General features: G+C 41.8%; 1 protein-coding gene across 5 annotated transcripts in view; it reads left to right on the top strand.

Moving 5' to 3' along the window:
- Positions 1-8,283: 8,283 nt before the first annotated feature.
- The window catches only part of MCCC1 (methylcrotonyl-CoA carboxylase subunit 1), an 87,133-nt gene continuing 69,757 nt past the window's right edge, over positions 8,284-25,659 (top strand). For 4 of the 5 annotated variants that reach the window (XR_014824409.1, XM_021069889.2, XM_084990424.1 and 1 more), the window contains exons 1-2: positions 8,284-8,479; positions 22,301-22,437. Coding sequence is in view for 4 of the 5 variants with exons in the window: in XM_021069889.2 (XP_020925548.1) it covers positions 22,375-22,437 (63 nt within the window). In the remaining variant the exon portion in view is untranslated. Of the gene's footprint in view, positions 8,480-19,591; positions 19,639-22,300; positions 22,438-25,659 lie in introns of all 5 variants that reach the window. The other variant, XM_021069887.2, reaches the window with a different exon arrangement.

The raw sequence follows: 25,659 nt of genomic DNA, 5'->3' as shown, positions 1-25,659 counted from the left end.
TGGCCTGAGCTTGGTAGGGTTGTTCTTTTGATCTCAGTCAGGTTCATGAACGCATCTGCAGTCAAGAATGGATGATCATGTTAAAAGTATGAAGAGAATGCAATCAGCAAAGTCCAAATTTCAGGAAACAATCTGAATTATTATTTTTTAAATAGTTAAGGCATTTAAAATTGAGGTTGAAGGGCCTATAGATTAGTAGAATCATAAGAAATGTATCAACCAAACTGTAATATCTGAACTTTTTGGGGGGCTACACCTGTGGCATGTGGTAGAGCCGGGGATCCAATCCATGCTGCTCCAGCTATAATCAGAGCCATAGCAGTGACAACACTGGGTCCTTAACCTGCTGAGCTCTGAGGGAACTCCTGGTTTGGACTTTTTTTGAAGCTGTTTCAAAAAAAGAGTAAAAATTAACTTTAAAAAGTTAAAAAGAAAGATAAAAATACTTATAAGGTAATTATAGAAAGTTTAACACTAACAATATTTAATAATGTTAAGCAATTAATTATTGCTAATATTTTTGGTATAATATCTGTGGCTTTTGAAAAGATTTAATATTTTGGGTGTATACATACCAGAATACTTATGGAATTAAATAATGGCTGGTATTTGCTTCAAAATAATCTGGTAAGAGGTGGGGTTGGGCAGGATAGATGAAAAATATTAAGCATGAGTTGGTGACTGTTGAAATTGGGGAATGGGAGTAGAGATTTATTGTATAATCCTATCTATTTTTGTAAATTTTTCCACAATAAGATGTTTTTAAAATCAGGGGATAAACAGTCATATGCAAGGTATAAAACATCCTGTTTTTGCTGGATGTTGTGACTCCTGCAATGGCAGGAACCACTGCAGCCTCCTGACATTCACTAGGAATGGCTTATCGCCATTAGAAAGTATTTTAAAATCCTTTAGTACATAATGTTATAGTGAGTCATCACTTTGTGCCCTAGTTTTAGCCTAAATATACTAAATGAACACCCAAGAGGCTGAAGGGCTGCTCTACACTTCTACTGGAGCACATGAGAGGACAATGGGTCAATATAATAAGTGCCCTCATGCAGGAACTTGGAGATAATCATGCCCACACCAGGACCAATAGGTGGAGCTACAGAGAGTACAGCACACCAGCATCCATCTCTATACTTCTACTTCTACCTCCTCTCCCCCATTTTTTTTTTTTTCTTTTTTGTCCACCCCACAGCATATGGAGTTCCCAAGCCAGGGATGAGATCCAAGCTGCAGCGGAGGACTACACATCTGGAGCAACCCAGGATTCTTAATGCACTGTGTCAGGCCAGGGATTGAACCTGCATCCCAGTGCTGCAGATACATTGCTGATCCCATTGTGCCACAGCAGGAACTCCTCCTCTCCCCCATTTTGTTTTAACCAGATTTCAACATTAGTTATTGTTAAAGTCATGTCTGTAGAACTTTGCAAAGCACAGAAAATTCTTAAGAGGTAATGGTTAAGTACCTTAATTCTACCTCTTGGAGGCATGGACTATTAAGAAAAATTATTTACAATGAAGAAACCCGGGAGACAACACATTAACCAAGCTATAAAATTAACACGCCATCGTGGGACGCACCAACATTGTGTACCTCCTGATGAAATCAACTAAGCAGGGTATAACATCACCTCTGTCTTAAAAGCATAGCCTGGGGTTCCTGTGGTGGCACAGAAGTAATGAACCTGACTAGCATCGATGAGGAAGCAGGTTCGATCCCTGGCCTTGCCCAGTGGATTAAGAATCCAGCATTGCCATGAGCTGTGGTATATGTCACAGATGAGGTTTGGATCTGGCATTGCTGTGGCTGTGATGTAGACCAACAGCTGGAGTTCTGATTCAACACCTCGCCTAGAAATTTCCAGATTTCGGTCCTAAAAAAAAAGCCAAAAAAAAAAAAAAAAAAAAAGCATAACCTTAATCGAGTCATGAGGAAATATCAGATGAACCAAACTGAGGGATATATTACAAAACAGCTGGCCTCACTCTTGAAAAAAATGTCAGTGTCAGAGTTCCCGCCATGGCACGGGGGTTAAGAATCCTCCTACAGCAGCTCAGGTCACTGCAGAGGGGCAGATTTGGTACAGATCTGGTCCTTGGCCCGGGGCAATGGGTTAAAGATCTGGAGTTGGTACACCTGTGGCATAAGCCGTTTCTGCGGCTCTGGAACTTCCATATGCCACGGTTGTGGCCATTAAAAAAAAAAAAAAAAAGCCAGTGTCATGAGAATCTGAGAAAACCTGAGGGAACATTCCAGATTAAGGGACATGACAATTCAATGCAGTGTGTAATAACAGAGTTTTGTTTTGATATCAGACACCATTGGAGCTACTGGTCAAATTTGAATCATGTCTACAGTATAAATAATAGTATTTCATCAATGCTGATTTTCCAGTTTTGTTCATTGTTCTATGGATATGTAAGAGACTCTCTTTGTTTTAGGAAATACACATTAAGGTAGTTAGGAGTAAAAGAGGGCATCATGTGTGCAACTTATAAATTGTTCAGAAAAAAATGTGAGTGTATGCATGTTTGTGCATGTGAGTGTATATTTGTACACGGAGAGAAAAAGTGAAAGCAAATGTGGTAAAATATAAACACTTGGGAAATATAGGTGAAGGGTACTATTCCTGCAGTTTTTCTGTATGTCTGAAGTTATGTCAAAACAGATTGCTTAAAAGTTATATATTCAGGTACCAAATTCAAAATATGCAAAAGACTGTATAATAAAAAGTTGTCACTGTCTTATCCCTGTCCTGAAGGTGACAAATTTTCTTTTCTAAAGGATATTGCTACATACATAAACATGTATTTTTTTCCTATTTTCATGCAAATGATAGAATAATAACCACAGTTCTGCACATTGCTTTTTACACTCATCAATAAATCCTAATATGTGAGTACATACATAGCGCTGTCTCATTCTTTTTATAGTGGCTGCATAATAACCCATTAAATGTATAACTGTACATCTGTTTAACCGGACTCTTAATCAGTTTGTTATTTCCCACAATGAAAAAATGTTTCCTTAATCAGACATCATTTCAAATATCTATGAGTAGATCAAATTCTTAGAAATAGTTTTGCTAGGTCCAAAAGTTAATGAATTTGCAATTTTGATAACTATTACCAAAGTACTCTGCATAATAGTTATGTCAAGTTTCACTCAATAATGATAGTATTCTTGGAGTTCCTGTTGTGGCTCAGTGGTTAACGAATCCGACTAGGAACCATGAGGTTGCAGGTTCGATCCCTGGCCTTGCTCAGTGGGTTAAGGATCCGGCGTTACCGTGAGCTGTGGTGTAGGTTGCAGACGTTGCTCAGATCCCGCATTGCTGTGGCTCTGGTGTAGGCCAGTGGCCACAGCTCCAATTCGACCCCTAACCTGGGAACCTCCATATACCGTGGGAACGGCTCAAGAAATGGCAAAAAGACAAATAAATAAATAAATAATGATAGTATTCTTATGCCTCACTAATTACAGTGTGTTATTAAACTTTTTGATGTTTGCTAATGTGATAGGTGAAATATGGTGTATCATTTTAGTTTTAATTTGTATTTCTTTGATTTGGAATAAAGTCAAGTGACTTTTACATTTCTTTACATTTCCATTTCTGTGAACTTCTCATATTCTTTTTTTAATTATACTTGTTAGTTTCCCCCCTAGCTTTATTGAGGTATAATTGGCAAATAAAATATATACGTAATGTGTACAATGTAATGATTGGTATATGTATATATTGTAAAATTATTACCACTCTCATGTGGTGAGAATACTTAAGACCTGCTCTCAGGAAATTTCAAATATACAGCACAGTATTATAATTTTAGTCACCATGCTATATATTAGATTCCCTGGAACTTATAAGTGAAGGTTTGTATGCTTTGACCAGCATCTCCCATTTTTCCTCCCACCCCTCAGCTCCTGGTAACCACCATTCTACTCTCTGTTGCTATACATTTGACTTTTTTTTTTTTTTTTTTGTCTTTTCTGGGGCCGCTCCAGTGGCATATGGAGGTTCCCAGGCTAGGGGTCTAATTGGAGCTGTAGCCGTAGGCCTACACTACAGCCACAGCAACGCAGGATCTGAGCCATGTCTGCAACCTACACCACAGCAAGGCCAGATCCTTAACCCACTGAGCAAGGGCAGGGATCGAACCTGCCACCTCATGGTTCCTAGTCGGATTTGTTAACCACTGCGCCATGATGGGAACTCCTGACTTTTTTTTTTTAAGATTCCAAATGTAAGTGAGATTATACAGAATTTGCCTTTCTTTATCTGGTTCATTTCACTTAGCATAATGTCCTCGAGTTTCATCCATGTTGTTGCAAATGGCATTTCTTACGGTTGAATTATATTCCATCGTGTGTGGGGGGTGTGATCTTCTTTATTCATTTATCCAGTTCAACCAATACCTAGGTTGTTTCCATGTCTTGGCTACTGTGGATAATGTTGCAATAAAGACAGTAGTGCAGGAGTTCCTGGCATGGCTCAGCGGAAACAAAACTGACTAGTATGCATGAGGACACAGGTTCAATCCCTGGCCTTGCTCAGTGGGTTAAGGATCCAGCGTTGCTGTGAGCTCTGGTGTAGGTTGCAGACGTGGCTTGGATCCTGAGTTGCTCTGGCTCTGGTGTAGGCCAGGGGCTACAGCTCCAATTAGACCCCTAGCCTGGGAACATCCATGTGTGGCCCTAAAAAGACAAAGAAAAAAGAAAAAAAAAAGATGTTAGTGCAAATATATCTTTAAGACACTGATTTTGGAGTTCCCTTGTGGCACAGTGGGTTAAGGATCTGGCATTGTCACCACAGCAGCAGCAGCAGCTCAAGTCACTGCTGTGGCTCAGGTTTGATTCCTGGCCCAGGAACTTCCACATGCCGTAAGCACAGCCCCCCCCCCACTACCCCCAAAACACACTGATTTTGTTTCCTTTAGATATATGGTCCAGAAGTAGTATTTCTGAATCTTATGGTGTTTCTATTTTAATTTTCTGAGAAATCTGAATATTATTTTCCATAACGACTGTCCAATTTATATTCCCACCAACAGTGTACAAGTGTTTCCTTTTCTCCATGTCTTCACCAACACTTGTTATCTTTGGTCTTTTTTTTTCTTTCCTTTTTTGGCTACACTCACAGCCTATGAAAGTTCCCAAATTTGAGCCGTATCTGCCACCTACATCATAGCTGAGGCAACACTGGATCCTTAACCCACTTTGCCACAGTGGGAACTCCTCTTTTATCTTTTTGTTGATAGCCATTCTTACAGGTGTAAGGTGATATCTCATTGTGGTTTTGATTTGCATTTCCCTGATGATTAGTGATGTTGAGCACCTTTTCATGTAGGTGTTAGCAATTTGTCTTTGGAAAAATGTCTATTTGGGTCCTTTGCTCATTTTTTTTTTTCCTTTTTACTGCCACACCTGTGGCTCATGGATGTTCCTGGGCTGGGTTCAAAACAGAGCTGCAACTGCAGGCCTACACCACAGCCATAGCAGCACCAGATATAAGCTGCATCTTCCACCTAAGCCACACTTTGCAACACCACCAGATCCTTAACCCACTGAGCAAAGCTGGGGGTTGAACCCACATCTTAGAGACACAGCTTGGTGTTCTTAACCTACTGAGCCACAATGGGAACTCCCTTTGCCCATTTTTAAATTGGATTATTTGGGGTAATTGGATTATTTTTTGGCTATTGAGTTGTATGAATTCTTTGTATATTTTAGATATTAACCCCTTATTAGATGTATGGTTTGTAAATATTTTCTCCTATTTGGCAGACTGCCTTTTCATGTGTTGATTGTTTCCTTTGCTGTGATGAAGCTTTTTAGCTTGAGGTAGCCCCAACTTGCTTATTTTTGCTTTTGTTGCCTTTACTTTTGGTGTCTTTTTTTGCCATTTCTTGGGCCACTCTCGCAGCATATGGAGGTTCCCAGACTAGGGGTCTAATCAGAGCTGTAGCCACTGGCCGACAACAGAGCCACAGCAACATGGGATCGAGCAGTGTCTGCAGCCTATACCACAGTTCATGGCAACACTGGATCCTTAACCCACTGAGCAAGGCCAGGGATCGAACCCGCAACCTCATGGTTCCTAGTCGAATTTGTTAACCACTGAGCCACGACGGGAACTCCTACTTTTGGTGTTTTTTGAAAAATCTTGCCAATGTCAACAAGCTTTTTTCCCTGTTTTTTTCTAGTGGTTAAAGGCAGAGTTCCAGTTCATTCTTTTGCATGTGGATATCCAGTTTTCCCAACAGTATTTATTGAAGGGACTATCCTTTCCCCATTAGGAGTACTTGGCACCCTTGTCAAATGTTAGTTAATTGTATATGCATGGGTTTATTTCTGGGCTCTCTATTCTGTTCCATTGGTCTTTTCACATTCTTTGACAATTTTCTCTTACATTATAGATTTTTTCTTATTGATTTATATTAATTACTTATATACTAAGGGAAGTAGGCCTTCATCTGTGATGAGAATTTTAAATTATTCTAAGTTTACTGGTTTTTTCAATATGTATGTTTTATGTGCAGATTTTCAAAAAAATATGTAGTTGAATTTATCAGTTCTTTTTCTGTTACAGTTTCTGAGTATTGTGTTAGACTTAGAAAAACCTTTAAGATATCCCATGACGGGGTTCCTGTTGTTGCACAGAGGAAACAAATCCAACTAGGAACCATGAGGTGTCCAGTTCAATCCCTGGCCTCATTCAGTGGGTTAAGGATCTGGCGTTGCCGTGAGCTGTGGTGTAGGTCGCAGACATGGCTTGGATCTGGTGTTGCTGTAGCTGTGGTGTAGGCTGGCAGTTGTGGCTCCAATTTGACCCCTGGTCTGGGACCCTCCATATGCCGGGGGTGTGACCCTAAAAACCAAAAACCAAAAAAAAAAAAAAGATATCTCATGATACCTTCTAGCACTTTTATGCTTTCACTTTTTTATATTTAATCACTTATCGCTCTCTCTTTTTTTTTGTCTTTTATGTTAAGGTTGCACTCACAGTATATGGGGCTTCCCAGGCTAGGGGTCGAATCCGAGCTATAGCTGCTGTCCTACACCACAGCCACAGCCACAGCAACACCAGATCCTTAACCCACTGAGCGAGGCCAGGGATTGAACCTGTGTCCTCATGGATCCTAGTCAGATTTGTTTCATGTTAGTTCTCTCAATTCATTTCTTTGTTTTTATTTTTGCTTTTGCTTTTTAGGGCTGTACCCTGCGCAGCATATGGAGGTTCCCAGGCTAAGGGTGACTCAGAACTATGGCTGCCAGCCTACACCACAGCCACAGCAACACAGGATCAGAGCCACATCTGTGACCCACACCACAGCTCATGGCAATGCTGAATCCTTAGCCCATTGAGTGAGGCCAGGGATAGAACCAGCAACCTCTTGGTTCCTAGTCAGATTCATTTCAGCTGCACCACGATGGTAACTCCTTGATTCATTTTTTGTTTTTTATCTTTACTGATTTATTCTGCTTTCCTAATGTATCCTTCCTAAACCTTGAACTGGAGATTGATTCACTTTCACTATAAATTTCCTATAAGCCTGATTTGAGCTATAGCAAATAAGCATTTATATGCTGTGTTTTCAGTACTTTTATTTCCTAGATATCCTGCATTCAATTTGACTTTTTTTTTTTTTTTGATGCTCGGGTATTTTTAGAATTTCCCTTGTGGTACAGCAGGTTAAAGGGCTCAGCTCTAGTCACCGCTCTGGTGTCTGCGAACTTCCACAAAACGACAAAATACCAAAACCAAAAGAAATCTCAAGTGGTTTTAAACTTCAAGCTAAATTTTATTATTTTGCCCCACCCCAGGCATATGGAAGCTCCTGGGCCAGGGATCGAACCCTCCCCACTGCTGCAACCCTACCGATGGGATTCTTAACCCGCTGAGCCACAAGCGAACGCCTTAAATTTAATTTTAGTTATTTATTTCATTCGTTCTTGAGATCACTAGAAAATTTGATTATCATGCTCTCCACCCCGTTTACTTTCCCCCACGACTCCGTCTCGCCCGCTTTCTCGCGGCTTTAAGGATAAAAGTCCGAAGGACGGTTCCAGAAAGAAGGATAGCCAAAAGCCTAGGGAAGACAGAACTCCGGGTTTTAGCTGACCCTTCCTCTCGTTGGTACAAGGGGCGGGGCGGAGGAAGCTGGATAACCCCGGGACACGTGGCCCGACCAATCGCCGCCACCGAAGCCCTCCTCGGTTCTTTGATTGGTTCTGGTGGAGACGCCCCCACCACACCACGGTTGGCCTATTGGTTTGCTTTGACCTGGACTGTGGCCGGCAGAAGACCACGCACTGGAGCAGCAGAGGCAGGGTTTTGCAGTGAATGGGACGCAGCTGTGTGTTTAGGAGCCAGCGGGCTGCGGGGCTGCAGGAACATGGCGGCGGCCTCTGCGGTGTCTGTGCTGCTCTTGACGCAGCGAGTCACGAGCGTGCTGCTGCCGCCGAGGTAACGGCGGGTGGAGGGGCCTCGGTTCCGTGTTGGGGCGGGAATGAACTCTAAAGCCCGGTGGAGGCGTGGAGGGACAGAGAGTCGACTGGGAGGAGGGGAGGACGGAAGGAAAATTCCGGCGCATTTGGGGAGTTTCTGCTTCATTCTCGGCCTAAGGAGGGAGACCCGCCCAGCCCTTCCTTTTCTTCTCCCTTCCACACAGCCACCCTTCAGCCTTCTGCCCGTTTTTGAGGAGGGGGGGAGTGGGGAGGCTGGGCCTGCTGTCTCCATGCTCCGCTCGCCATAGGGACAAGCGTAATGCTTACACGGCTCCTAACCTTTAACTTAGTGTTTTCGCTGAATTTCTTGTGTGGGAAGCGCTGTTATCATCGCGCTTTTTGGTGAAGTCCGAAGGCGTCGCGGCTCGCTCTAGTTTACACTAGTAGTAAGAAATGGCGCCAGGATGCCCTGAAGCCTCTTTATGTTCAGGGGAACACTTTTGGAGTTCTTTTTCTTTGCTGAAATGAATCAAGTTAACAAAAGCAAACTTATCTCCCAAAGGGCTGAGAGGGTGTTTGGCCAGAAGCTTTGTACACAAGTTTAAACAAAACTTTTAGATAATCACTCTAGCTAACCTGACTTCAGATCCGGTTTGTTTTATTTATGTATTTATTTATTTATTTAAGTCTTTTTAGGGCAGCACCCAGGCTAGGGGTGGAATCAGAACTGTAGCTGTCGGGCTACACCACAGCTCAGGGCGACGTTGGATCCTTAACCCGCTGAGCAAGGCCAGGGATCGAACCTGCGTCCTCATGGATACTATCAGGTTCGCTACCGCTGAGCCACGACGGGAACTCCCTCCAGATCCGTTTTAAAGTATAAGCTTCCGTGGTAATAACTTTGGCAGGGAAGATATCTTCAGTTTTCCAGGTAGCAGGCTTCTTTAGCTTCCTTTGCTTTCCCTTCCCTCCATGTCTCTCTCCTTTCCCTCTTTCTGGAAAGACAGTATAGCTTACTGCTAAGACTGCAGTCAGAAGGCAGGAGTCCTGCTCAGCTCAGCACTGGGTGTGTGAGCAACTTTGGGCAAGTTGCTTATTAGCTCAGGACTTTATCTAGAAAGAGGTGATGATATTAATTCTTCCTGCCCAGGAGCACGGGATAGCTTTCCATAGAAGCAACTTCTTAATGTTGTTTTTTAGCCATTATTTAAAATTAAAGCTTAGATAATGGTGGAAAATGGAATAAACAATCAGAACAGTGTTGGCATAGATTATAGCTAAGTGATGTGTGGGAGGTGGTGTGTGGGAGGGGCAGTATCTGGCTGTCTGCTGGTCTTTACTGGAAAATGGCAGAGGAAAACTAGTTCAGCAGTGTCCTTAAAACTTAATCAGAGTCTTAAGCTGGATTTACCAAGAGGCAGCCATTTTATAGACACAGTGCCCAGGACAGGCCTTGAATCTTATCAATAAACTATCTGAAGATTGTGATGGGAAGAGGCTATGATCCTCGATCTTCCACTGACGATCAGGAAAGTGAGGTCAGTTGATTGGAAAGATGTGGGAAAGCAGGAGCCTTCTGAAAAAACCATCTTGTGCAACTCAAGTGCCAGAGCTGTGGGTCTTCCCATGAGCCCTTGGCAGATGTCAGTGTCTGACTGAGTGTACATCATAGGTCTGTGAGTGTGTGATTGTCCACTCTAATAATCTGGCCTCCTGCATCTGTGCCCCGGTGAAGGCTAGTCCTGTTCATTTACTGTTATATACATTCTATGTATATGTGCTACACATTCATAGTTACATTGTTTCTAATACACATTTTACTGTTTATGGCCTACTTCTGAAAGGATCTAAAATGGTTAGGTTTTTTTTTGTTTGTTTGTTTGTTTGTTTTTGCCATTTCTTGGGCTGCTCCCACGGCATGTGGAGGTTCCCAGGCTAGGGGTCCAATCAGAGCTGTAGCTGCCAGCCTACGCCAGAGCCACAGCAATGTGGGATCCCAGCTGCGTCTGCAGCCTACACCACAGCTTATGGCAACACCGGATCCTCAACCCACAGAGGAAGGGCAGGCAGGGATCGAACCCGCAACCTCATGGTTCCCAGTTGGATTCGTTAACCACTGAGCCACGATGGGAACTCCGGTTAGTTCTTTTTATTATTATTTTTTTCAATTTATATATTTATCTTTTTTTTTTCTTTTTTTTAAGGGCCACACCCTCAGCATATGGTGGTTCCAAGGCTAGGGGTCAAATCGGAGTTACAGCTGTCAGCCTACACCACAGCCACAGCAACAGAGGATCCGAGCTGCGTCTCATGCAATGCCAGATCCTTAACCTAATGAGTGAGGCCAGGGATCGAACCCAAAACCTCATGATTCCTAGTCAGATTCCTTAACCACTGAGCCATGACAGGAACTCCCTAGCTAGTTCTTTTCTTTTTCTTTTTTTCTTTTTTCTTTTTTTTTTTTTTGTCTTTTTGTGATTTCTTGGGCCGCTCTCGCGGCATGTGGAGGTTCCCAGGCTAGGGGTCTAATCAGAGCTGTAGCTGCCAGCCTACACCCCAGCCACAGCAACACGGGATCCGAGCCGTGTCTGCGACCTACACCACAGCTCAAGGCAACGCCGGATCCTTAACCCACCAAGCAAGGGCAGGGATCGAACCCTCAGTCTCATGGTTCCTAGTCGATTTGTTAACCACTGAGCCACAATGGGAACTCCCCCTAGTTAGTTCTTTATAACCTTAATTTTGCCAGATTTTCCAGAGGTGGACAGAAAAGACTAAGGTGGAATTGCTTCTGTAATTCATTGGTTTCTTGGTGTATTCTTTCTTAGCTGACACCTGATAGGCATTATATGAATCTGGCCTGCTTTCTGTCAGCTCTTGGTTAAAGTTTCATCATTAACTTATTGTATCAATAGTTATCATAGAACTTAAAATTATCTTAGCCCTTAATGAACTTCTGCCTGGCTAAGACAACTCACACAAGTCCATTTCGTTTTTTTTTTTTTTTTTATCACATCTGTAGTTGTATAATGATCATCACAATCCAATTTCACAGGATTTCCACCCCACAACCCAAGCACATCCCCCCACCCCCCAAACTGTCTCCTCCGGAGACCATAAGTTTTTCAAAGTCTGAGTCAGCATCTGTTCTGCAAAGAAGTTCAGTCTGTCCTTTTTTCAGATTCCACATGTCGGTGAAAGCATTTGATGTTGGTGTCCCATTGTCTGACTGACTTCACTTAGCATGATAATTTCTAGGTCCATCCATGTTGCTAAAAATGCTGGTATTTCATTCCTTTTAATGGCTGAGTAATATTCCATTGTGTATATGTGCCACATCTTCTTGATCCACTCCTCTGTCAATGGACATTTAGGTTGTTTCCATGTCTTGGCTATTGAAAATAGTGCTGCAATGAACATTGGAGTACATGTGTCTTTGGGAGTCAAGGTTTTCTCTGGATAGATGCCCAGGAGTGGGATTGCTGGATCAAATGGTAGTTCTATTTTTAGTTTTCTGAGGCATTTCCATACTGCTTTCCACAGTGGTTGCACCAATTTACAATCGCACCAACAGTGTACTAGTGTTCCTTTTTCTCCCACTCTCTCCAGCACTTATTGTTTGTAGATTTTTTGATGATGGCCATTCTGGCTGGTGTAAGGTGGTACCTCCTAGTGGTTTTGCTTTGCATTTCACGAATAATGAGTAATGTTGAACATCTTTTCATGTGTTTTTTGGCCATCCATATGTCTTCTTTGTAGAACTGTCTGTTTAGATCTTCTGCCCATTTTTTGATGGGGTTGTTGGTTTTTTTGGTATTGAGTGGTAGGAGATGTTTATAACTGTTGGAGATTAATCCCTTGTCAGTTGATTGCAAAGATTTTCTCCCATTCTGTGGGTTGTCTTTTCATTTTGTTTAGGGTTTCCTTTGCTGTGTAGAAACTTTTAAGTTTAATTAGGTCCCATTTGTTTATTTTTGTTTTTACTGTCATTACTCTAAGAGGTGGATCTGAGAAGATGTTGCTGTCGTTTTTGTCAGAGAGTGTTTGGGCTATGTTTTCCTCTAAGAGTTTTATAGTGTCTGGTCATATCTAAGTCTTTAATCCATTTCAAGTTTATTTTTGTGTATGGGGTTAGGGAATGTTCTATTTTCATTCTTTTCCATGTGGCTGTGCAGTTTTCCCAGCACCACTTATTGAACAGGCTGTCTTTTCTCCATTGTATATTCTTGCCTCCTTTGTCATAGATTAGTTGTCTGTAGGTGCATGGGTTTAATTCTGGGCTTTCTATCCTGTTCCACTGATCTATATTTCTGTCTTTGTGCCAGTACCATACGGTTTTGATGACTGTTGCTTTGTAGTATTGTCTAAAATCCGGGAGCCTGATTCCTCCAGCTCCATTTTTCTTTTTCAAGATGTCTTTGGCTATTCTGGGTCTTTTGTGCTTCCAAACAAACTTTAAAATATTTTGTTTTGAGTTCTGTGAAAAATGTCGTTGGTTATTTGATGGGTATTGCATTGAATCTGTATATTGCCTTAGGTAGTATAGTCATTTTGATATTAACTCTTCCAATCCAAGAACATGGGATGTCTTTCCATCTACTTGTGTCATATTTGATTTCTTTCATCAGTGTCTTATAGTTTTCAGAGTACAGGTCTTTTGTCTCTTTAGGTAGGTTTACTCCTAGGTATTTTATTCTTCTGGATGCGATGGTAAACGGGATTGCTTCCCTAATTTCTCGTTCTGATCTTTCATTGTTAGTATATAGAAATGCTGTCAATTTCTGTGTATTAATTTTGTATCCTGTAACTTTGCCAAATTCATGAGTGAGCTCTAACAGTTTTCTGGTAGAGTCTTTCGGATTCTCTAGGTATAGTACCATGTCATCTGCAAATAGTGATAGTTTTACTTCTTCCTTTCCAATCTGGATTTCTTTTACTTCTGTGATTGCTGTGGCTAGGACTTCCAAAACTATGTTGAGGAGTAGTGTCAAGAGCAGACATCCTTGTCTTGTTCCTGATCTCAGTGAGAATTCTTGCAGCTTTTCACCATTGAGAATGATGTTTGCTGAGGGTTTGTCATATATGGCCATTATTATGCTGAGGTAGGTTTCCTCTATGCCCACTTTCTGAAGGGTTTTTATCAGAAATGGGTGTTGGATTTTGTCAAAGGCTTTTTCTGCATCTACTGAGAGGATGATATGGTTTTTATTCTTCATTTTGTTAATGTGGTGTATCACACTGATGGATTTGTGGATATTGAAGAACCCTTGCATCCCTGGGTTAAATCCCACTTGATCATGATGTACATCCTTTTAATGTATTGTTGGATGCAGTTTACTAGTCTTTTGTTGAGGCTTTTTGCATCGATGTTCATCAGTGAAATTGACCTGCAGTTTTCTTTTTTTTGTTGTACCTTTGTCTGGTTTTGGTATCAGAGTGATGTTGGCCTCATAGACTGTGTTTGGGAGTATCCCTTCCTCTGCAATTTTTTGAAATATTTTCAGAAGGAGAGGTATTAGCTCTTCTCTAAATGTTTGTTGGAATTCTCCTGTGAAGCCATCTGGTCCTGGACTTTTGTTTGTTGGAAGTTTTTTAATCACAGTTTTAATTTCAGCTCTTGTGATTTGTCTGTTCATCTTTTCTCTTTCATCTTGGTTTAGTCTTGGAAGGTTGTACTTTTCTAAGAATTTGTCCATTTCTTCTAGGTTTTCCATTTTATTGGCGTATAGTTGCATATAGTAGTCTTTTATAATCCTTTGTATTTCTGTGATGTCTGTTGTTACTTCTCCTTTTTCATTTCTAATTTTATTGATTTGAGTCCTCTCTCTTTTTTCTTTGATAAGACTGGCTAAGGGTTTATCAATTTTGTTGATCTTTTTAAAGAACCAGCTTTTCGTTTCATTGATCTTTTCTGTGGTTTTCCTTGTTTCTATTTCATTGATTTCTGCTCTGATCTTTATGATTTCTTTCCTTCTACTATCTTTAGGTCTTGTCTGTTCTCTCTCAAGCTGCTTTAGATGTAAAGTTAGCTTGTTTAGTTGAGCTTTTTCTTGTTTCTTGAGGTGGACTTGTATTGCTATAAACTTTCCTCTTAGAACGGCCTTTGCTGCATCCCATAGGTTTTGGAGTGTCCTATCTTTGTTATCATTAGCTTCTAGGTATTTTTTAATTTCCTCTTTGATTTCTTCAGTGATCCATTGGTTGTTTAGTAGCATGTTGTTGAGTCTCCACGTGTTTGTGTTTTTTGCATTTTTTTTTCTTGTTATTGATTTCCAGTCATATAGCCTTGCTGTGGTCAGAAAAGATGCTTGATACGACTTCAATTTTCTTAAAGTTACCGAGGTTTGATTTGTAGCCCAGGATGTGATCAATCTTAGAGAATGTTCCATGTGCACTTGAGAAGAATGTGTATTCTGTTGCTTTTGGGTGGAATGTCCTATAAATATCTAGTAACTCCTTCTGGTTTAATGCTTCATTCAGGGCCTATGTTTCCTTATTGATTTTCTGTCTGGATGATCTGTCCATTGCTGTAAGTGGGGTGTTAAAGTCCCCCACTATGATTGTATTATTGTCGATTTGTCCTTTTAAAGTTGTTAGCAGTTGCCTTATATATTGTGGTGAACCTATGTTGGCTGTGTAGATATTTAAAATTGTTATATCTTCTTGGATTGATCCTTTGATCCTTATGTAGTGACCTTCTTTGTCCCTTAAAATATTCTTCATTTTAAAGTCCATTTTGTCTGATGTGAGTATTGCTACTCCAGCTTTCTTTTGATCCCTGTTTGCATAAAATATTTTCTTCCATCCTCTCACTTTCAATTTATATGTGTCCCTAGAAGTGAAGTGGGTCTCTTGAAGACAGCATATATATGGGTCTTGTTTTTGTATCCATTCAGCCAGTCTGTGTCTTTTGGTTGGGCGTTTAGTCCATTCACCTTTAAGGTAATTATTGATATGTATATTCTTATTGCCATTTTATTAATTGCTTTGGATTTGTTTTTGTTGCTCTTTTTTCTTCTCTTCTTTTCTTGTTCTCTCCTCTTCCTGTTTGATGACTATCTTTAGTGTTGTATTTGAGTTGATTTTTCTTTGTGTATCAATTGTAGATTTTTGGTTTGCAGTTATTCTGAAGTTTTGATATGAGTCTATATGTATATGAGATTGTTTTAAATTGTTGTTCTCTTAATTGCAAGTTCATCTCCAGTGTCCTGCATTTGTACCCACCTCTTCTCATGATTTCTGATTTTGGTGGCATAATTGTGCATGGATGATTTCGTACCTTTCCTGTTTATATACCTTTACTTGTGAGCCTTGTCATTTGTGGTATTTTTGTTTCTTGTTGCTGTCTTATCTTTTCTGCCTAGAGAAGTTCCCTTAGTATTTGTTGTAAGGCTGGTTTAGTATTGCTGAATTCTCTTAGCTTTTGTTTCTCTGTGAAGGTTTTTTATTTCTCCTTCAAATCTGAATGAGAGCCTTGCTGGGTAAAGTAATCTTGGTTGGAGGTTTTCTCCTTTCATCACGTTAAGTATATCATGCCACTCCCTCTGGCCTGCAGAGTTTCTGCTGAGAAATCTGCTGATAACCTTATTGGGGTTCCCTTGCATGTTATTTGTTTCTTTTCCCTAGCTGCTTTCAAGATTTTCTCTTTGTCTTTAATTTTGGTCAGTTTGATTATTATGTGTTTCGAGGTATTCCTCCTTGGGTTTATTTTATATGGTACTAGTTGTGCTTCCTGGATTTGAGCGAGTGGTTCCTTTCCCATGTTAGGGAAGTTTTCGGCTATTATCTCTTGGAATATTTTTTCTGTCTCCTTCTCTCTCTTCTCCTCTGGCACCCCTATAATACAGATGTTGGTGCATTTAACGTTGTCCCAGAGTTCTCTGAGACTCTCTTCATTTGTTTTCAATCTTTTTTCTCTTTTCTGTTCTTCATCCATAATTTCAACTAATCTGTCCTCCACCTTGCTTATTCGTTCTTCTGCCTCCTGTATTCTGCTGTTAGCTGCTTCTAGTGAATTTTTTTATTTCAGTTATTGTATTTTGCATCTCTTCTTGTTTAAGTTTTATATCTTGTATCTCTTTGCTCAGTGTTTCCATCGTTGCCTCTAGTTTATTTCCAATGTCTTGCATCATCTTCAGCATCAACAGTCTAAAGTCTTTTTCCTAGAGGCTGAGAATCTCCTGATCACTTAGCTGTTTTTCTGGGGGTTTTTTCCTTCTCCCTCATCTGAGTTATTGTTCTCTGTCTTTTCATTTTTATAGGTTTTTGATGTGGTGACTTTTTGACAAATAATAGAGTTGTAGCCTCTCTTACTTCTGGTGGCTGCCCCCCTTGTGGCTGAAGTTGGTGCTTGGTGTAGGCTTCCTGATGGGAGGGACTGATGCCTGCCCACTGGTAGGTGGAGCTGATTCTAATCCCTCTGGTGGGTGTGGCTTTGTCTCTGGATGGTATTAGAGGCTCTGTGCCTGGGGGGTCTTTAGGAAGCCTCTTTACTGAGGGGCGGGGCTGTGATCCCACCTTGATTGTTGTTTGTCCTGGGGCTTCTCAGCGCTGATGGGTGGGGCCAGATTTTCCCAAAATGGTCACCTCCAGAGAAAGGCAGCTGGTGAATATTCCCAAGAGCTTTGCTTCCAGTGTCCTTCCCTCACAACAAGCCACATTCACTCCTGTTTTCCCAAGAGGTCCTCCAAGAACTGCAATCAGGTTTGACCCAGATTCCTATGGAGACTTTGCTTTGCCCTGGGACCCAGTGCACGTGAAAGTGTGTGTGCGCCTTTTAAGAATGGGGTCTCCATTTCCCCCAGTCCTGTGGAGCTCCCGTGCACAAGCCCCACTGGCCTTCAATGCCAGATGCTCCGGGGCCTCTTTCTCCCAGTGCCAGATCCCCACACGTGGGAGTTTGATGTGGGGCTCAGACCTCACTCCTGTAGGTGAGTCTCTGTGAACCAGTTACTTTCCAGTCTCTGGGGCCTCCCACCCCTGCAGTATGGGCTTGTTTATATCACGTTATTGCCCCTCCTACCTCTTGATGTGGCCTCCTCTTTGTCTTCTGGAGTAGGATATCTTTTCTTAGGTTTCTGATCCATTTGGTTGAAGATTGCTCAGCCTTTAGTTGTGAATTTTGTTGTTTTTAGGAGAGAAATTGAGCTCCAGTCTTTCTATTCCGCCATCGTAATCCCATCTCCCACAAGTCCATTTCTTATTTATCCAAGGGCTCAGAGTAAAACTGTATGCTGTTTTTTTGTTTTTTGGTCTTTTTAGGGCTGCACCAACAGCATATGGAGGTTCCCAGTCTGGCTGGTTGAATCTGAGCTGTAGCCTCCAGCCTACACCACTGTCATGGCAACGTGGGCTCAGAGCCATGACTGTAACCTACACCACCGCTCATAGCAGCAGCAGATCCTTAACCCACTGAGCGAGGTCAGGGACCCAACCTGTGTCCTCATGAATACTAGTCGGATTCATTTCCACTGAGCTGCAGCGGGAGCTCCCCTGTGTGCTTTTAAAACTGAAAAATAGCTTTAAAATCTCCTTTCTTGTGTGAGGACCCTGAAGCCCGAGTTGTGAAGTAAAAATTGGTTCTTGAGAGAGGGAAAAAAATCTGATGTTAGTTACCACAGTTGGTGGCCCCCCAAAGCTCAACCTCTCCTATGAAATCTTATTCCTTAGCATTTATGTTTTCACATTAGGGGACCATAGTGAAAAAAAAGATTGAGAAACAATGATGTAAAGTGACTTGCCTTGGGTCTCCAGCAGCTGGTCAGTGGGGGCTGTTCCAGCCCTGCACCCAGCATTCTTTCTGCTGCCCTTGCTCAGCCCCTTTCCTTTATCTCTCTGGGCATAATTGTTCAAATCTGTATTATCAGAGAGGTGAATTAGATCGGTATTTTTCAGCATTTAATAAAATGGAATAGAACAAAAGCTATTTAGGGGGAGAGGGAGGGAGTGGGGTGGGCTGGAAATCTGAGGTTAGTAGATGCAAACTATTGCCTTTGGAGTGGATAAGCAATGAGATCCTATTGTATAGCACTGGAAACTATATCAAATCACTTGTGATGGAGCATAATGGAGGATAATGTGAGAGAAAAAGAATGTGTATATATATGTGTATGACTGGGTCATACATTGACAGAACACTGTAAATCAACTATAATGGAAGAAATAAAAATCATTTTAAAAAAGAATTTTTATTTTTTGGGGGTTTTTTTTTTTTTCTTTTTGCCTTTTCTAGGGCTGCTCCCACGGCATATGGAGGTTCCCAGGCTAGGGGTTGAATAGGAGCTATAGCCACCGGCCTACGCCAGAGCCTCAGCAATGCGGGATCCTAGCTGCATCTGCAACCTACACCACAGCTCACAGCAATGCCGGATCCTTAACCCACTGAGCAAGGCCAGTGATCGACCCGCAACCTCATGGTTCCTAGTCAGATTCGTTAACCCCTGCGCCATGATGGGAACTCCTAAAAAAGAATTGTTAGGAAAAAATCTTGGAAAAAAAAAAAAAGCAACAGAAGCTATTTCAATAGGGAAATAGGAAAAATCTTTCTTTTGTGAAACTTCTTGTATTCACTGATTTACTGGGTTGTGAAGTCAAACATAGTTTTTACCTTGGATTCTAATCAGAAAAGTTTGAAAAAAGCCAAATTGGATGATCTTGAAGTGTCTTGACTTTCCCATTGACCCCATGGTCATTTGCCAGCCTCAGGAGCGAGCAGGTCAGGTGATTTGTTCAAGGACACAGAGTGCCAGGGAGAACAGCCAGAACTGCAACTTCTGATTTCTAGATTAGTTTTCTTCCCACAAAGAAAATCTTATTGAATCACTTTGTAGGCTTAGGATTTAACTAAGGTCATATCTGGACTTGGCTTCAAGTTTTTAAAAATTGAGATTTTTGTGTCTGCAGCAGCTCGGGTTGCTGTGGAGGTGAGGTTGGGTCCCCAGCCCGGCATAGTGGGATAAAGGATCAGGTGTTGCTACAGCTGTAGCTCCATTCAGTTCCTGGCCTGAGAACTTCCATATGCTGGGAGTGTGGCCGAAATAAATAAATAAGTGAATTGAGATTCTTGTGAAGGAACAATGACAGATCTTAAATATCCTGTTTAATTATAATTTCATTTGAATTTATTTTATAGGGGATGGGCTTGGAAGCAAAGAACCATGAAGTATGGAACAACTACAGGTACTGATAGTCTGTTCTGTTTGGCTTGGTATCAGATTGTGAAGTAGGAAAGGGAAATGTTTATTTAATTAATTAATTAATTAATTAATTATTGCTTTTTAGGGCTGTACCTGCAGCATGTGGAGGTTCCCATATGCTAGGGGTCTAATAGGAGCTACAGCCTTGGGCTTATGCCACAGCCACAGAAATGCCAGATCCAGGCCATGTCTGTGACCCTACACCATGGCAACGCCGGATCTTTAACCCACTGAGCAAGACCAGGGATCAAACCTGAAACCTCATGGTTCCTAGTCAGATTCATTTCCACTGCACCACGACGGGAACTCCCCTCACCTCTATAAGGTTAAATCTCTCTTGCTTTTGAGTCTAAAATATATAAGGAAATAGTTGAGGACATTTTATATTTATGTTGTTATTTGACCCTCTTAGTGTATTGAATTAGACAAGCATAATTATGATGATCTAAATCAGTGCTTTAAAACAGTTATTTCAAGTAGGAAGATGTTTTTTCCCAAATAAAATTTTATATGGAGTTCCCAACTATAAGCATATAAAAGTATAACTTCTGGTTGATTGAATGTAGCCCTCTCCAACACACATATGCATACTTCCTCCTAGCAGCCCCCTCACAACTGTGTAGATCCCTATCAGAAAAACATTGTTTTAAATTACATACAAATTTGGGTTCAGAGTTCCTGCTGTGCCAGAGTGGGTTAAGAATCCAGCTTGAGGAGTTACTGTCATGGCTCAGTGGTTAACGAATCTGACTAGGAACCATGAGATTGCGGGTTCGATCCCTGGCCTTGCTCAGTGGGTTGAGGATCTGGCGTTGCCGTGAGCTGTGGTGTAGGTTGCTGTGGTGTAGGTTGCAGACCCAGCTCAGATCTGGCGTTGCTGTGGCTCTGGCGTAGGCCGGTGCTACAGCTCTGATTAGACCCCTAGCCTGGGAACCTCCATATGCTGTGGGAGTGGCCCTAGAAAAGGCAAAAGGACAAAAAAAAAAAAAAAAAAAGGAATCCAGCTTCAGTGCCTCAGGTTGTTGCAGAGACATAGGTTCAGTCCCTGGCCTGGGAACTTTCACCTGCTGCAGGCTCGGCCAAAATCAATAAATAAATGATATAAAACTTTCTTTTCTGAGAAAAATAAGTATTATAAACTGTCAGAAACATTTCATGTGTGATGATGGAAGTGTGTCTTATTTATTAATACAATAGCTTGTCACATGACACTGATGCCAGTGAACTGGTACAATATTAATTTTACATTGTACAGGAGGTTAGAGGCAGTGGAGCAGAGTGATGAAGAGCTCACATTGTGGAGTGAAGATAACCTAGGTTCAAATCCCAGAGCTACCATCTCTTTTAGTTGTATGATCTCAGGAAAGTAGTGTTTCTTCCAGTCTTCATTTCATTTTTAGAATTGAGATAATAATAGTAGCATCTACTCCATAGGATTATTGTGAGCATTTAAGCCCAGGTTGAATGATTAGCAGAGGACCTGGGACATAGAGGATAATTATGAAAATTTAGTTATTATTACTAATTAATGGGTTTTTTTTAGCTATTATAATTTTATCTTTGACATAACAAAGCATCTTTCAAATTTAGTTTAAAGGAAAAGCTAAGTAATTTAAAAATTTATGTTAGGAGGTCCCATTGTGGCTCAGCAGGTTGCAAACCTGACTGGTATCCATGAGGATGTGGGTTTGATCCCTGGCCTGGCTCAGTGGGTTAAGGATCTGGTGTTGCCATGAGCTGTAGTGTAGGTCGCAGATGCAGCTCAGATCTGGCATTGCTGTGGCTCTGGTGTGGGCTGGCAGCTACAACTCTCATTCAGCCCCTAGCCTGGGAACCGCCACATGCCATAGGTGCGACCCTAAAAAAGACACACACACATTTATGTTTATAAGAGTATCTCAACTTTCATGATTTCTAAAGGCTTATTACCAGCTCGTCCTAAATTGATTGCACTGGCATTGATTCTAAATCAGGGCCAAAATGGAAAGGCAAAGAAGATAGCTTGGTTTACTTGGAGAGACAACCTACAATGAGAGGAAGAGACACTGTAAGTTAAAGCGGCCCTCTCTCTGCAAAGGTCAAACTTTACCTTTTACACAAGTAGCAACACCTACAAATATTGGACGTTGACAAGAAATGCAGAAATATTAGCTACAATGTCTATTTGAGGCTTCATTGTGCTGACTTTACCACAGCAAATGCTTATCAGCTGGTTAATGTCATTGGGATGTTTACAGTGGGCCCTCCAGTATCCACATGTCCACATCTGTGGATTCAGCCAGCCAGGTATCACAATATTCAAAAATTCCAGGAAGTTTCCAAAAGTAAAATTTGAATTTGCTGTGCACTGGCAACTATTTACATAGCATTTACCTTGTACTTACAGCTATTTATGCAGTGTTTACATTGTGTTAGGTATTATAAGTAATCTAGAGATGATTTAAAGTAAATAGGAGGGTGTGGATGGGTTATATGCAAATACTCTACCATTTTATATAAGGGAGCTTAAGTATCTGTGGATTTTGGTGTCTGCAGGGGTCCTGGAGCCAATCCCCTATGGATATCGAGCGACGACTATATTTCAAGTTCTTATTCCATAATTCCCCAGTAACATTTGTGCATGTTTTTTATGGTGTTTTAAACAGGACGAAACATTACCAAGATCCTCATTGCAAACAGAGGAGAAATTGCTTGCAGGGTGATACGAACAGCCAGAAAAATGGGTGTACAGTCTGTGGCTGTTTATAGTGAGGCCGATAGGAATTCTATGCATGTAGACATGGTAAGTTAAGAACCGTAAGTCAAATTTTGTAAGTGATCATACTTGTTCATTGTGTTAATGTTTTATTTTCTTGTTGACAGTATATATTTGCTAGTGTTAACAGTGTCTAAATTGGAATTCCTGTTGTGGCTCAGTGTGTTAAGAGTCCAGCTAGTGTCCATGAGGATGCAGGTTCCATCCCTGATCTTGCTCAGTGTGTTAAAGGATCCAGCATTGCCAGGGGCTGTGGTGTAGGTCACAGATGCTGCTCAGATCCTGCTGTGGCTGTGGTGTAGGCCAGCGGCTACAGCTCCAATTCAGCCCTTACCCTGGGAACCTCCATATGCCGAGGGTGCAGCCCTAGAAAAAGACCAAAAAAAAATTAAAAAATAAAAATAAAAAACAATGTCTAAATAGGTAAGTTCAAACTGCTCATTAATAATTTATCTTGGGAACCTTTTCCAAACATAACACCAGTGGAGCTAAACAGCATGCTTAGTGGTGTGGCTGACCTTGAGGCAAGGTCCTTTTTCATCCAAGACTGGTTAAAACAGTATAAAGAATGTGGCTGACCCACAGATCATACTTTGAGTGGTGCACATCCAGATCTATAATGTACCAGGAAAAGGATCAAGTTCAGGCTTAGCAGCTGCGACTTACTAGCCAGGGGATCTTGGATAAGTCACTTAAAGTTTCAGATCCTTGATTTAACTGTAAAATTATAACTGAAAGGATCCTACTTTCCTGAAGTTTGTAGTTATCATCAGTTGTTATTAGCTATCACCCTCCAGATAGAACCCAGGCACGGATGAATTCAGCTACTGGCCTTTCTTCTGGCTGCAGCAAGACTCCAAGCATGGACATAAATTCCTGGTGACCAGTGCCACTGTCCCACACAGCCAGCCCATGTGACTGGCCACTTTTCTCACAAATTCTGTGCTGTGACTATCTCAAAGCTGTTTGCTCCATTCCAAGCTATGACTCTCCCTCTGCCACCTCTTCTCAACAGATGATCTCGATTCACAGAGGACGTAGCACTGAGCCTCTTGTCACAGAATCTGCTCACCGTACCCCTGTCTGTCCTCTTCCCATCCAAGGCCAGTTGTCTTCCTGTGCTGTGGTGTCCTCCTCTCACCTTTTAAGAATCTTCCATTCTTTTCTCCTGTATACTCTCACTCCAGATCATATCTACTCCTATGGCTCTGCTGAAAACTTCCAAATGTCTGTCTCTGGCCCAGACCCTCTTTTGAAAGTGATACATGTCTGTCCAACCTCCCGCTCAGCGTCTCCACTGGAGAGTGTCACAGGTACCAAACCAGTGTCCAGAACTGAACTCATCACCCTTCATCTGTACTGACGTGCTTTTCTTGTAGACTTCCCTAACCCAGTCACTGGCAACACCGTTGCTGATAAAAAATAATAATGCCAGAGATCTGGGAGTCTGACCATCTCCCCTCTTCCTCCTCACCCTACATCTCTCCCCCTCCTCCATCTGGACAGACTCCAAGTGCTATTAGTTCTGCTTCCCAAGCGTTTCTTTCCACTTCTTTCTGCTCTCTACCACCTCCTCCTCATAGCATCTTCTTCTGGTCACATGCCCCAGCCTACTATGTGAGCTCCCTGCTTCTGCTCTTGACCTCCTGCCATCATGTTTTCTACACTTGAGCCAGACTGAGAGCCTAAAATCAGAATTTTTTTTCCATGTTACTCCCATGTTTTAAATGCTTTAAACCTTTTTATCATCTACCAGACTAGCAATAATTTAAGAGATGGAGAGTACTCAGCATTGGTTAATGTGGCTAGAAACTGCTATGTTGATGGAAATGTGTGTTGGCGACACCATTTCAAGAGATGATTAACCAGGAGCGATTAAAATGTCATATCTAGAGTTCCCGTCATGGTGCAGTGGTTAACGAATCCGACTAGGAACCATGAGGTTGCGGGTTCGATCCCTGACCTTGCTCAGTGGGTTAACGATCCAGCGTTGACGTGAGCTGTGGTGTGGGTTGCAGAAGCGGCTCGGATCTGGCGTTGCTGTGGCTCTGGCGTAGGCCGGTGGCTACAGTTCCGATTAGACCCCTAGCCTGGGACCCTCCATATGCCGCAGGAGCAGCCCAAGAAATGGCAAAAAGACTAAAAAATAAAATAAAATGTCATATCTTTTACCCAACCCGGCAAACACTCCTCTAGATTTCTGTCGAGAGACGTACTCACACATATGTGCACCTAGAGGCACTTGCCATTATGACTTAAATGTCTGTTAAGGGGTACCGGATTAAATGAACTATAGTACCTCATACTCTGGGACATTATGCATTTGTTATTAAAAAACGAGGTACTCATGTGTGTACTAGCAAGGAAAGAGCTCTCAGGACACACAGATAATGAAAAAAGCAGTTGCAGAAGATGACTTGAGGTTGATCTTATTTCTTGTAAAAACAAAACCAAAAGCTGTTATGTGCTTATGTAAATATATACAGATAAATAGGAACATGGATGTGGAAAGTTAGGTCCCAAATGATCATAGAGGTTATATCTGGAAGGGGTTTGGAATGGGAGAGCGGGAAAGTGGTGCCAAAGGGCTTCCTTGCTTTTGTGTTATTTTTCACATTCTCAGAGTGAGGATAGATTTGTGTTTTATGGAATTAAAAATTAAAAAAAAGAAAACCTTATAAAAGTCTCATTATGTATCCCCTTGGGAGAAAATACAAAGCTTTAGCCTCCCACAAGGCCCTCTGAAATCTGTCTCCCTGTGTCATCTGGCCACATCTCTGGGCCCTGGCCCCTTGCTCACTATGCTCCAGCCACACAAGCTTCCTTCAGTCCCTCAAATAGGCCAGGTTTCCTCCCATGCCAGGGCCTTCCTATGTGTTGTTTTCTCTGCTTGGGAGGCTTGCTCCCATCTTTACTCCTATTTCTAGCCCCACCCTCTCCACCTACTGGCCTGGCCAAGTCCTCATCTTCCAGAGAAGCCCCCGACCTTCCCTCCCAGCCTTTCCCTGACCAGCCTCAGCCCTGATCCTTTTCTTCTTACTGCATTTTATCCTGTTTTCCCTTCTTGGCCTTTATCACAGCTGTCATTAAGTGTGTGAATGCGTGTTGGGTGTTTGTCTCTTCCTCTAAACAGACGTTTGTCTTATTTACTGATGTACAGGCAGCTCCCACCTCAAAGCGTGGGTGCGTGGTGGCATTTACTAAGTCTTTGAGTAAATGATGTTTTGTATCTGGTCTGTTTCAAAGGAT

This window comes from Sus scrofa, chromosome 13 (assembly GCF_054392235.1).
Source record: "Sus scrofa isolate SSC_HxYL_T2T_F1_AM1 chromosome 13, Sscrofa_HxYL_maternal_Yorkshire_Landrace_v2.0, whole genome shotgun sequence".
Lineage (NCBI taxonomy): Eukaryota > Metazoa > Chordata > Mammalia > Artiodactyla > Suidae > Sus > Sus scrofa.
The sequence above is the reverse complement of the archived record's forward strand: the minus strand, read 5'-3'. Positions and strand labels throughout refer to the sequence as shown.